The sequence below is a fragment of the Dermacentor variabilis genome, chromosome 3 (assembly GCF_050947875.1).
Source record: "Dermacentor variabilis isolate Ectoservices chromosome 3, ASM5094787v1, whole genome shotgun sequence".
NCBI classification, from domain to species: domain Eukaryota; kingdom Metazoa; phylum Arthropoda; class Arachnida; order Ixodida; family Ixodidae; genus Dermacentor; species Dermacentor variabilis.
This window is the reverse complement of record NC_134570.1, coordinates 56,913,536-56,926,934: the sequence shown is the minus strand read 5'-3', so window position 1 is coordinate 56,926,934 and position 13,399 is coordinate 56,913,536. Positions and strand designations below refer to the sequence as shown.

Genomic DNA, 13,399 nt, shown 5'->3' with positions numbered 1-13,399 from the left:
CGTCAGTGTTTGAGATTCTTCAACCGGGCAAACGTGGGCTCCTCTTCTGCATCAGAACCGCCCGTTCACGTCGAGCGAGATTTCCAACGAGCGCGGGCAGTTCTCCGACGCCGCGCGCCAGTAAGGCGAGTCCTTCTGGGCCTTCTTGCGGGCGCTCAGCTTGCCGTGTAGGCACATGGCGTGGCTGTCCCGACACGCCTCCCACCAGGAGGAGTTCGTCTCGGCGGCTTCGGCGACGAACAGCACGGTCCAGGCCGTCCACGGCACCAGCGAGAGCACGTGCCACGGCACCACGAGCACGCCCCGGCATCGGCGACCGGCCTCGGCCAGAGGCGCCACGCTGGCGACGCCGCATCGCTCGAGCAGCGCGTCGTGCAGCAGCGGCGGCCCCAGGGACGACTTGACGCCCGGGTCGTGGTCGCTGGCGATGCGCTCCATGGCGTCGCGCAGGAACGAGTGACCCGCCTTGAAGAACAGGAAGCTGTTGCTCACCGAGTCGCCCTTGCGCTGCACCAGAGTGTCGACGTCGAGGGTTTATATTTCGAAGGGACTATAAAAAAAAAAAGGAATGTTGTTATATCTTGCGCGTGCCGTCATTGTAAGATACTTTAAACCTTAAGAGTGCACAAGGGTGCACGTTATTTTACGGTGCTGGCAGCACTGAGCGTTCCTCCGGTTGCGAGGACTCGGTTGTGCGGCTTCGCAGTGCCTTCATTGTAAAATAATTTAAACCTTAAAAGCTCAGAAAGGTGCACATTATTTTACGGTGTTGGGAGCACCGAGTGTCCCTCAGGTTGCGAGGACTCGGTCGTGCAGCTTCGCATTCTCTGATGTGCCGGTTGTAAGAATTGGCACGCGTCTACCAAGGAGCTCTTTCTTTTTTAATTTTGCGGCGTCATTCTACCGCGTGTCTCAGTTAAGGTTAGCCAAGCTGTTGAACGAAAAATAGAATTTCACAGTGCAAGATACAAATAAAGATAGAAATATAATAGTTATATATACGGTGTTCAGCTGTCAGAGATATGACGGCCGAACACCGCAGCTCTTAAGATCGTCGTATCTTGCACCACATTTGTTTGTTTTCTTTTTTCTTCTTTTTCGTTTTTCGTTGAACAGCCTGGCTGACGGTAGCTGGGACGCCCTTTAAAGCACTGATGCGTTGGTGAGACGTCGTAGATTTTGATGTATCTTCTTGGTAACTGGGCCGGCCCTGGTGAAGTAAAATCTCTACTTCCTCTGCCTCTGCAGCGCTCGCTCTGTGAACCGACGACGCATTTATTTCGGTCCCGCGATTGTCGACTACGCTGGTGACAAATGCAGTGCTTCTTGCAGTGCTGGTCGAGCATACGTGTAAGACATTTAGGTGATTCTCATACTTCCTCCAGAGCGCCTGTGCTTACGGGAAGTATGATCGTTCGGGCATGTCCCTTACAGTGTCCTTTAAAGGCGGCATTCGCGCTGGTGACTGACAGAACTCGTGTGACCAACCACGATCACATGTGATCGCACACCACCATCGCCACGTCAAATAACTGTGGGCGTATTATATGACGTATACTGCTCCTGCACGTGTCCCTGATTGGTTCAGAAGCTTTGCGACTCCACTCGCGGAGCTGAAAAAAAAAAGATCGAGCAGCGAGCGTTTGAGCCTCAACGGTGGCTTCTCGACCAAGGAAACTGTCTACGTGCGTCGCCTGTAGCGACTATAGTGTTGTCGTGCGACTTCCGAGGCTCGCCGGCGTGGATGCCGCCTGAGTGTGACAGCATTTGAAGTGTGATGGCACTTTCCTCATTCAGGTTATTGAAGTTCTACTAACGTATTTTATGTCGTAGGTCCTTTGACAAAAACACTTCATCCGCGTCGCAGGCATTTACAGAATTATTCACCTACGTAATTAAACGTAGACATTCAGGAAAGTGGACATGCAGAGTGCATACAATCAAATACTTTTGTCATACAGTATCTCATCTAAAGGTGCACTAAAGGAAAACAATAACTCGAGCTAGATTTAAAAAATCAGCCTTCTCTAATAACGAACGCGCCGCCAATCGTAGCGACAACAAAGCATTTGTTAGCGATATAAGGAAAGAAAATGGTAAATGGGAGTGGCGCCACCTCTTCTGAACTGCGGTGGCTTTCCTTGGACTGACTTCACTATTGGCTGATTCATAGAGAGAGCCTAAAAGGAAGGTCACGTGGATGCTGCGCCAACTCGTCCGTTTATGGCGCGGGAGGTTCAAATATAGGAGCAGCAGCAAGACTTTCGGATGCAATTTCCGGCGCATCAAATTGACACATTGGCACCATGCGAAACAATCATAGACTTCTAGAAGACTAATCTACCGATCTATATCGCCTTAACATTTTCTTTTGTTGTCACTTTAAAATATATATCTACACGGTTGTGTCGAGTTGACGACGAAGGTTGTAGGCAGGCTTACGTAAAAAAATTCTGTCGAATTTACTCTTGTTTAATATATACTTATCGACAATTGTATTGAGTAGATTGTTTTGTATTGAGTGGCGTCGCTGCCGAAAATATACACCAGTAGCGAAGTGGAATACATTTGGTAACTCCAGTAATAGCTCTGTGTTTGTCTGGTTCAGCTCTGCACCACCAGGTGGCTGCACCGTGCAGGCCACTAACGTTCGCGCCTCCGCCCATCCGGCAGAACGCCCGGTTCGCCTGCGTTTATAGCGGGATACCGGACGCGCTAAAACTCTCTAATTGCTCAGCCTGCCACGCCTGCCGCTCCAGCTCACCAGCGATGTCTGGGAAAGGCAGGAGTCGAACTCGTGCAGCGGCCGCATGACCACGGTGTCCTTGTCGAGGTAGACGCCGCCTCGTTTGTAGAGAAGCGCCAAGCGCAGCGCGTTTGACAAGTGCTCACTGACATCAGCGCCGCCCTTGCGAAAGTCCAGGACACTCCACGACTCCAGCGGCGTGCCGCGGACCATATCAGCAACCTGCATGCGGTGTGCGGTGATTATTCGTTTATATCTATTCAAATTGGCAGCGGTAAAAAAGAAAGTATGACGATAGGAACACGTGCAAAGGAAGAAATACGCAAACCAATGGATAAATACGCGGGTGAAGAAAGGCTACCTCGTGCAGCTTACAGCTGAGGTAGTATGCCACACGAAAATTTTAGAAAATACACGCACACAGGAGTGGTAGCATGGGGGCACGTTGGTACTCCGTAAGGAAGAATGAACAAGCGCGTCCTGTGCATGGAGAGAAAAACACAAGGCAGCACTAATCTTTTAGATACGCTTCCGCATCTATTTGCCTCTTCCTCGGTGTGTATTTGCGCTTCACTATTTTTCCCTACAAAGAAAGCGATGCACATTGCGAAATTAAACACATTTCAGGAAATTTAACGAAACAAGAATGGTAAGTATACATCTTTCCAAGTCACTCGCTACAAAGCAGCCAGTCAGATCTGTCCAGCACGTGTTTGAGTTGAGATATGAGAGACTGGCGATGCAGACGTGGCCCATATGCAGACAATGCAGTTATCGCGTACACGTCGAAACGACCGCGGCGACTGAACGATTGCTCGATGGCGGTTTACGATTGAAAGCCGCAGACAGGGTTACAAAACATCACCGCCCCTTCCAGTCCGCGAAGATGGTCGAACAGCGAAGCTGGGTTAATTCCACCGAGGGTTACACCATGCAAGTCAAACTTCGCAAGCAGTTTATATCGTAAATCTTTTGTTTCATCATTTTTTCAACTCATTTTCGCTTTTCCGTGCTTCGCGTGTTGAGCATGCTCTTTTCTTTCGGTTCTCCCAGTTTCTTCTTTTTTTGGGGGGGCATGAGGTTTCTGTGCATGTTTTGCCGGGCTTTAACTAAACGATGCGGCGAGGGTAGTATAATTCGCTCGTTATAGGTGTGTCGGGTGGAGCTCGCTTCACTGGTTTAGAAAACATGTCAGTGGAAATTAGGTTACCCTCCCGGACTAAGTCAAAGATAAAAAAGTGGGTCGTCGCCGAGGCCCGCGCAAATTACTTTTACCGCTCACAACGCAAACAAGACGAAGCTTCGAACATTTCAAAGCAAGTTTCTTTCCTCGTGCCGCAGACAATACCTCAGCAAAAGCTTAGTTAGGCGATTCTAATAAGCGCTGTCGAGACATGGAAATTATTCTTTCCGGAAACGCAGTGCGCGGGCTGTGAGCCTGAGGATATCCTACGATAGCCGCCAATCAGTTACTTCATTCACTAAAATGCCCCAATTAAAGTTTCGATTCAGAACTTTGTGTCGAGCTCTTACAAACTTGCGATGTCATGTACCATCTGACACGCTCGCGTACGCTCAACACAGCTCGAATTTTCTGTTAGGTACGCAAGAAGTTGGGTGAAGTCCGCCTATATGCTTATAATGCTGAATCTATATATATATATATATATATATATATATATATATATATATATATATATATATATATATATATATATATATATGAAAAAGGTGTGCGATCAGAAATAATTCTTCTTTTGTTCCGTCTAATCACGCGTAATCAGTATGTATACGTCACACGAGATGGGGAGTTTTCGTAGTATACGTAACTTCGCGTGACCCACAGGCCAAGCGGGGGCTAGCCCGGCATATTTTTGACCAATCGTGGAAGGCTGGTTGCATAGAGGGAATAAAAACAGTTTTGGATCAGCTTTACGTTATAGCGCCCCTGCGCACAACATAACCGGGGCTTTATTGATCAATATCGTCAAATTCCGTAATACTGTCGACTTCGCCATCTTGTCAGCTCTGATTGGCCAGGAGGGCTACGACGACCTCTGTGATTGGTTCAAAACTCCGCCATTACGGAATATGGCAATATGGAAGGATCGGACAGCGTCCAGAACAGCGCATCATGTCTGAGGAGCGGAGGACACCCTGACGACAGACAACCGTAAAAAGAAAAAAAAAATTCAATGATCTAGTTACGGAACGCTCCGCGGTCAGTGCTTCGCCACTGTGGTAGCTGCGATGCTTCTTCCTTTTTTTTTGTTTTTTTTTTAATGCGTAGCTTACCTGCACGCTATCAAAGACCACGTTGGGGAACCGGCCCAGCATCCGCTTGAAAGGCCCGTCCAGCCAGACGTCGGTGCTGTTCGGCGTGTCGATTGCGGCGAGCACGTTCACGGTCCAACCGGGGTGGTGCCTCGCCGCGGACTCGATGGCGCACGAGAAGCGGCCGGTGACGTCAAACGCGTGCCCGGTCTCCAGAAACAGCACGCGCGACTTGTGGCGCGCGCCTTTGACGTTTCCTGGAGGGACAGCACCGTGCTGGTGGAGACGATGCACTTGCGCAGCACGTTCCAGTCTCCCGAGGAACCAACATGTCACTAAGTATACTCCAGCGCTGATTAGAGGTCCGATTTCACGAGGATAGGCTGATAACCTGATGTTGTACTAAGGAATAGTTGTCTAACGTTTCGGCACGTATAGTTTCTGATTAGCTGTTGCATTCAAATGTGGACTGCACTGTGCACCCTGTGTACACCGGCGTAAACGGTAACACTTATTGCGCGCTCGAGCAGCAGTTCGTACAAATAAGGCCCAGAACATGGTCTAATTGTACAGAACACGGCTGTACAAAGCATTCGATGTACACGGTGTCGAAAACTTCTTTGGTGTCACAGCGAATATGCGGCATATATGCATTAATATATATATATATATATATATATATATATATATATATATATATATATATATATATATATATATATATATATATATATATATATATATATATATATATAAGAGAAGAGCGGATAACATTGTGCTCGAGGGGGTAGGTGTATACAATGATAACATGTTTGTAGAAACTCACTTGCATATGATCTGCTGCCGACGGTGAAGTAGAGAGTAGCCATTACTATGACGGCTGCAGCGGTGAGTCTGAAGAAAAGAAATGAGAAAAGAAAGACAGAGAATGACACGATGAAGAAGAAGAAGTTGAGGAGGAGATAAAGGAAACGCAAAACAAAAAGCAAGGTCGAATAAAAGAATAACAGGTGACTGTGCTGCTACATATGTGCAACATGAAACATGCTTCTGAAGTTATGTGCATATATTGCCCGTGGAAACTTTAATAACAGTCATGCTATCTTCAGACCTAACTACGACAAAAAAAAAAAGAACTAAGCTCTCTCTGCTGTTGCTCGTATTTGATGTTATAAGAACGCTGGTTGCCTTTGAAATGTGAAAATATTTCCATAATCGCTTTGTGTTTAGAGTATAGGTACTGAAGAGAAGCGAAGAATGGCAATGGCGATCAGAGTGTCGCGTCGGTTTTTTTTTGCACTACAGTGACGCAACGAGGAGGAGGATGTAGGGAGGGAACCAGTCTTGCATAGGCGTGCCGGAAATTTCTCCGCCCGAACGTACCTTTAACATACGGGGGATAAACATGCCGCAGAGTTAAATAACGCAACATGAACGCGTTTAGCGTTATTCCAACCGATCAACGAGGCGACTATACGGAGCAGAGATAGAATGCTATCGTTCCGCCAAGTTCGCCCGTCAGACACAATGGAGGATACCTTCAGCATCAAGTGACTGGTGGCGTTTCAGCGTAACATGACGATCCCACACGACGAGCATCATCTCCGGAGGCGACCGCGCCGTTATATCTCAACGTGAGCATCGCGCGGCGACGCGTGTGGGGCGCCACAAATACGCCTGATGTGGTCGCAGCGATGAATGGAGCGGGCGTAATTCGACTACCACCCGGAGCAGTGCCTGCGGCGGGCTCACCTCGCCGCGAAGCGTCGAAGCTCGTTGGCGCTGGACAGCAGGCGTCGACGGAAGCTGACCTCGCGCGCCGCCTGACGTGTGACGAAAGCCATCGGTCGGGACGGGGGCTCCACGCCCAGCAGAGGGGCGCCCTCCATGGTTGTGATTGTGGCAAGTCTCACGAGCAAGCGGGGTGCTGTTCTAATTACGATGATGATGATGATGATGATGATGATGACGACGACGACGACGACGACGACGACGACGACGACGATGATGACTCCATATAATGGCACATACCCACAAAGGGACATTGGGCATGAAGGGGGGGGGGCGTATAGAACGAGAAGAGAAGGTGGGGGAAATAGTAGATCGCAAACCACAGGCAATAATTAAAGCGAGACTGGATGAGCGGTTAATACAATAACATCAGTCTGCCCGAGGGAAGAAGGTGCTGATGACGAAATGGGATACCAGTGATCTGTGAAAGTTTGATGATGACGCGTGGGACATCATCGCTCCAAGACGTTGTTTCCTTAAAAAGGACGCCTAAGCTCTTGAATGTAAGACTAATTTTTGATGCGGAAGAGTTGAACTAGATTTCGGTGATTAGCTAAACGTTCAGCAAAAACGCGCCCCTCCAGGCCTACATGCAAACCACGTCCTTCGAACAAGGTGTGCTTTGATGATTAAGGTGACGATAACAAGCATAGCCACAAAAGGGGCGCTGTAACGTAGAGCTACTGAAATCTGTTTCTATTCCGTTTTCCTCCTTAACCCCCTACGATTGGTCAGAAATACTCGGACCACGCCCACTGCGCCTGTCTGTCACAGGACGTCGCTTAAACTGCGAATCCTCTCCTTCTGATATAACGTGTACCCGCTGATTATGCATATACACACATTATACAAGACAAAAGAACAAAATTTTCTTCCCTATTGCACTCCTTCTTTCGTCATTAGCCCTCAGCTACTGGTCAACAATTTTTCGAACAGCGCCCACTTGGCCCGCCCGTCATTCGACGTCAGAGAACCGCAAAACCTCACCATGTCAAAGTGACATGTACGCACTATAGATTAATCAATATGTCGAACAAAGCTAAATGTTTTTCGATATAACCGGCGATTGTTTCGTTCCGAAAGAAATAGAAGATGGCTGTCTGCCGATTGCTCTGTCACTGGCTACTCGGAGCTGCCGGCGAGAATGGATGACAAATATGTCGTATAATAAAAATGGCAGATAATGACATAAAGTGAGTGACAGAATAACGTTTTCTGGCCCTTTCGGCACGTATAAGACGTACTGCTCTGCCAACTCTTCTCTGCCAACCCGTCTTAGCGGCACATTTACTATGCGGTCGCACATCATCGCGATTTTCGAGCGCAAGCTAAGCAGGGGGAATCGGACCAATCGCAACCGCCGGCACACATCTCCTCACCCGGTTGTCTACTTTCACTGCGCTAGCTCGGCCCCACCGAAACTGTCTCCCCTTCTGCGTGATTCTCGCCTCTTGTCAGCCAATTGGACAAGGAAAACCAGTTAAGATAGGCAATAATATATTCGATTTGAAAGCAAACAAAGGTGACCTTCTACGAAGGAGGAGATTGTTTGATTGGGCTGTCAAAACAACGCTGCAGGTCGCCGTCCGATGCTTGCGTCGGCGGTTGCGTAAGCTTGACGCCAACAGATTGGGAAAAAATGAGAATTAATTAAATTTGCGTTAGATACGGCCCACGCACTATGTTTAGGAGTCCTACAAACTCAGTGTTGCCTCTATAGGCGATGCACTAGTGCTAACTGGCGGATTGCCCTTGAATGATCTATTTATCTATTTTCATTTTCTTGACCAAAAAAAAAAAGAAGAAGCCGTCTGTTACCGTAGAAAATGAATGACATTTTTTTCAATAAAGAGATAGGTTTTCTTAGCTCGTTGCTAAACTTCGCGTCACTCTTTTGGCGCCCTCAAAGGAGACATTGCGGACGCCGATGTCCGTGACGTCACGATCAGGCAGGGGTGAATTTCGAGCTGGCGTTACCACCAGTATTTAATTTTCTTTTCTGGCGCACCATGCCGCGAGCGACGACCACAATGGCCCCATCCTTGGCATTTCCCTGTAACAGGGGCAAACGAAAGGGACCAGATACAGTCGCGAGCCTCCCATAACGCCATGGTTCATGCAACGCAAGCACTGCTTTCTGACACAGAATCGCCGCGCGTTATTGCCTTTCTACACGAGTCGTCGGGGGGCCCTTTCTCGCTTCGTGCAACGCTCCACCCATGCAGCCATGCAGGTCGTCGGTGCACACGCCCGAGTCTCGAATTAGACGCCATAACTCCCGTTACTTACGTCGCACCGCACACGTTTATGCCTTCCATCGCTCTGCTTTGAGGTGGTCCGTCGATTGGGCCAAGCCCACGGACATCCATGGGACTAAGTAAAAGACGCGCGGTAAACAATTTTCGTACCTCTCTCTAATAACCGTGTTTGCGCGCGGCCTCCGCAGTATATGTAATGGCGACGCGAAAGCGTTTATACGTCTGCATACAGCTAGTCGCACGTCGTCCGTCTTGCCGCGAGTAACGGTTTGCCTGGCCTTCCCTCCGTCTTGATCGCAGAGCTCGATACGCGAGCCTGTAAGGACAGAAACGAGAGGCGGTCTGTCCCTCGTCGCGGTGAGACAGAGCTATATGCGTAGCGTTGCGTGCGAGCCACGCACAAGAACGAACCCTAAACGCCAGCGTTGTTGCGTTCTCATTGTTACCGCGCGCGCGCGACGGGTAAGAGTTGCACATACACCGTTGTGGGTGCGTATGCTGCTTGCATAAACGACAAATGAATCACCGAATCAACGACCGCTTTGCGATGTACGCCGCGCGAAGGCCCACGTATGGTGGCGGCCGCTAAGTGGTCTCGCGTTGACTTTGTTCTCTCGATGTCGACGACGTTTGTGGGTGTGCATATATATGTGTGTGTGTGCGTGTGTGCACGTGATCACAAGGCCGCGGCGCCGTTGATTGATGTGATTCTTGCGTCGATCGCGACAGGCTCGGTGGGCGGCGACCCCTCCTGCGTTGCCGGCGTAGGCACTGCGCGGGTCAGGGTTCTCGTGCACCGACGCCTATAGCGAGCATTACTTAGGCCACATTTGAGGCACCTCACCCCCCCTCCTCCCTCTACCGACGAGTGCTCGCGAGGATCAAGGTCCTCATTTGCGTGCCGCGCGCTGCGAAGTGGATCACTGAGAGTAGTGCTCGAGGGAAGGGTGGGGGGGGGGGGAGGGATCGTTGTGTAACGAGACCGTTTGCGTACGCGCCCCCTGGTGTCTACTTAAAGAACAAGTGGCGGGTCTCGAACACCTGGTGCGGTGCAGATTGCCGCTCGCATCTCAGTGTGCGGCCGGTCGGGTCAGTGGCCGCAAATTGCGTTTATAAATAGGGTTTGAGTCGAGCCCCCTGTGCGCCGTATGACCATTAGTAAAACGCGAGTAATCTTGTTATTCACCTGCGGGAGAAAGTACGCTGTCGAACTGGGCCGGCGAGGGGCCCAAATTCCTCTTTCTTGCGTCTGAAAAATTCGCAAGAGCCTCTGCGTTTTCCTCGCGTCACAAGCTGCCAACATTGAATGTGATTCAAATTAACAGTTCGCTTTTCGTTGGTACTCGCTGTTTTCGTTAGTTTAACCCCTCAATGCTAAAACTTGGACCAAGCAGGGATGCAATAAATAAATAAATAAATAAATAAATAAATAAATAAATAAATAAATAAATAAATAAATGACACCAGGCGGGGTATTTGCACTTTAGGTGAGTTCGATTCGCGCACACTGCTCTGATGAGGAGCCACTGAACACAACGAAGCTACTTTACCGTGCTTTGAATACGCGTTGAAAAAAAAAAACGGCATTCATATATTTAACCTTGAACCCTCTAGTACGCCGTGTCGTAGCCCTTCCTGTGTTTCTTTAAAATAAAGATTAAACTGGTCACTAATGAAGATTAGCTTTATGTTTACACACAACGGAGAAAGAATGAATCGCATTTCAATGTCGGCAAAAACACAGCCTGACAGCGTTGGTCAACATTACCGCGATGGAAGCTGCCCAAATAACAGAAAGTACTTCAAAAATACTTGAAGTCAGACTAAAGTCGTGGGTGTTGTGCTTTGTGGCGGGAAGTTCGGAATTACAACCTTGCATGCCCCTTATTCTGCGCCATCGAAGAAATGCGTATAAAATATAGAATGAATAAATTATTGATATGCGCTGACGTAATGATCCTCCTTACTATTCCTTCCACTTCGGTGCCACGGTAACGAGAAACGTAATATCTGGACACCAAGGTTGTTGGAATGTCAGGGTCAAGCCGCAGGATCAGCTGAGCGACTAGGACGGACACCCAATCCAACAGCAACGTACGCATACCAGAGCGAACAACCTCGATAACACCGAAGCAAAATTATTCAGCTCCATTTCTCGGGACGATTTCAATCAACCCTTTTACTAACGATACGAAAATATTTTCGCCTACGATGCTCCAATGCGAGCATAGCAGCGTTGCACCGATCGACAACGTGTGAGATGCGATGCAGAAAGCTATAACCTCCGCCAAGCGTTTCCACATTATCGCGCAGCCCACGACGCGTCCATAATAAACGCGCATACAGCTCCACAACCGCGCCGTATGCCGGTGTCACAGAGCCGTCGACGATGCGCCATACATCACAGGAAACGACCACGCAGTCTTCCGCTCCTTCTTGCCGCTGCGGGTCGTTACGATCCAGCCAGTACGCCACGCCATAACCGAGACACGGAGCCGAGGCGCCCGCATGCACTATATACGCTCATGCACCGCGGTCATCAAACGGCAGGTGAACTCCCGCGTGTAGACCGAAGGACCATTCATATAGACGCACGCCTCGGTATACACCCCGTGACCACAGAGGAGGCGTGCAGCCTGTCGTGTATAGATGCGCCCACCGTCAGTACGTCGTACCACGCGACGAGAAGACGTTCGCCGTTCACGATTGCAGGCCACAGCAGAGGAAGCCCTGCAGTATACAGTCATCGCACATATGCATTCACGCGCCGCGTACTCGATGCAAGCCCCCGGTCAACATTCAGACACACACGCATGAGACAGAGCTTCGACCGTTCGAACCAAGTCTGTGGGAACCGAGTACGGCACAGTCCGATGGCCGTTCGTATACGTCCCTGCGCCAGCGCCATCAAGCATTCTCTAATTGCAGACGCTTCTCCCTCGATGCATGCATGGGCCCCCCGTGCGTTGTTTAATCCTCTGTGTTTTTTTTCTTCTCATTTTTTTTTTTTTTTGAGGTGGCGATTTAAGCGGCGACCGCCGGGTGACAAAACAAACGTCCTTCGTGCCCTGCGCTCAGCGTCCTGTCTTTTCTCCGCCTCGTATATATACGTGCCGGCCTCCCTCCTGGAACAACCGTCGAACAATTGCGCCTCCGTAGCGCAGGAATAAACTTCGGAGGGGGGGGGGAGGCACTCCGCGGCCGGCATATAGCGCAGCCGCGGGCCCGTTACTAAGTAACGGGGCAACGCGAGAAGTCAACTCGCGTGTGCGGTTTGTTGCAGAAGCACATACACCGTGTCCTAGGAAGCTGCAAGATGGTATTCTCTTGTGTTCAAATTACAGTATGTGCAGGGGATGACAGTTTGTATATATTTAAACGTTTTTTTTTTATTGCGACTGGCAGTTAGGAGGTCGAAACGCGAGCATGCTGCTGCAACCGGGCGTCCTTTCCGTTAGGACACACACACACACACACACACACACACACACACACACACACACACACACACACACACACACACATATATATATATATATATATATATATATATATATATATATATATATATATATATATATATATATATATATATATATATATATATATATAGTCACAGCCGTCATGTCGTTGTGCATGCAGAGGTCGGCAGAATAAGCTAAATACTCACTCACGCACACAAATATATCTGCAGGCAACGTAGCTCACTCACGTTCCTAATGATGCCCACTCGTACTCGTCAACGTTCACTCGCGTTCCAGAGTCCCTTCAATTCTACAGGCTCAATTCTCATGGAGGAGGAGGAGGAGGAGGAGGAGGAGAAACAAACTTTATTCTGGTCCTGTACAAGGTGTTTCCACCTGCCTGGCTAGTCCCATGTTGGGACTGGGAGGTCAAGCCTCCTAGCCCTATCACGGGCGTACTGGACAGCCAGGACTTGAGGGATATGATCTGGAGATTTTATTATTCCTAAAAACTGATTCCGGGAAATGCCAGGGCCGAGCGAACCACACTCCCAGAGCAGATGTTCAAGCGTGCATATCTCCTTTTCGCATGCTTTGCATAAAATGTTCATGTCTGTAATGTCATACCATTTCTTTATTTTTGCAGGTGAATAATAAGACTGTGTTTGTAATTGCCGGCCTAAGTGTAACTGCTTGTGCTCTGTTTAGCCTATAGTGAGGGGGTGGAAACTCCCTCCTCTGCATCACGTTCAATACATGGCGAGAACAAAGGAAACCCTTTCCTGCCACTAGTGATTCAACAGTTGCCCCTGCGGCAATGGGAAATTGAGAGAGACTTTATTGAAGCAAAGGCAGAGAGGTCGACA

General features: G+C 49.1%; 2 protein-coding genes across 2 annotated transcripts in view; one reads left to right on the top strand and one right to left on the bottom strand.

Annotated features, from left to right (window-relative positions):
• LOC142575691 (uncharacterized) overlaps positions 1 to 13,399 on the top strand; it is a 328,430-nt gene that overhangs the window by 85,339 nt on the left and 229,692 nt on the right. The gene's annotated exons all lie outside the window — the stretch shown is intronic.
• Positions 52 to 6,942, bottom strand: LOC142574527 (lactosylceramide 4-alpha-galactosyltransferase-like). The gene is made up of 5 exons (XM_075683589.1): positions 6,773 to 6,942; positions 5,847 to 5,914; positions 5,042 to 5,277; positions 2,765 to 2,968; positions 52 to 507 (listed from the first exon to the last, which is right to left on the bottom strand). The coding sequence occupies exons 1-5, from the start codon at positions 6,907 to 6,909 to the stop codon at positions 52 to 54; spliced, it is 1,101 nt and encodes a 366-aa protein (XP_075539704.1). The 5' UTR covers positions 6,910 to 6,942.

Excerpts from the sequence above, each read along its gene's own strand:
- LOC142574527 (XM_075683589.1), bottom strand. The coding sequence starts at position 6,909 with ATGGAGGGCGCCCCTCTGCTGGGCGTGGAGCCCCCGTCCCGACCGATG. Across the intron at positions 2,969-5,041 it reads TGGTCTTTGATAGCGTGCAG|GTTGCTGATATGGTCCGCGG; the intron begins GTAAGCTACGCA and ends CACCGCATGCAG. Across the intron at positions 508-2,764 it reads GCCTTTCCCAGACATCGCTG|CGCAAGGGCGACTCGGTGAG; the intron begins GTGAGCTGGAGC and ends ACTCTGGTGCAG.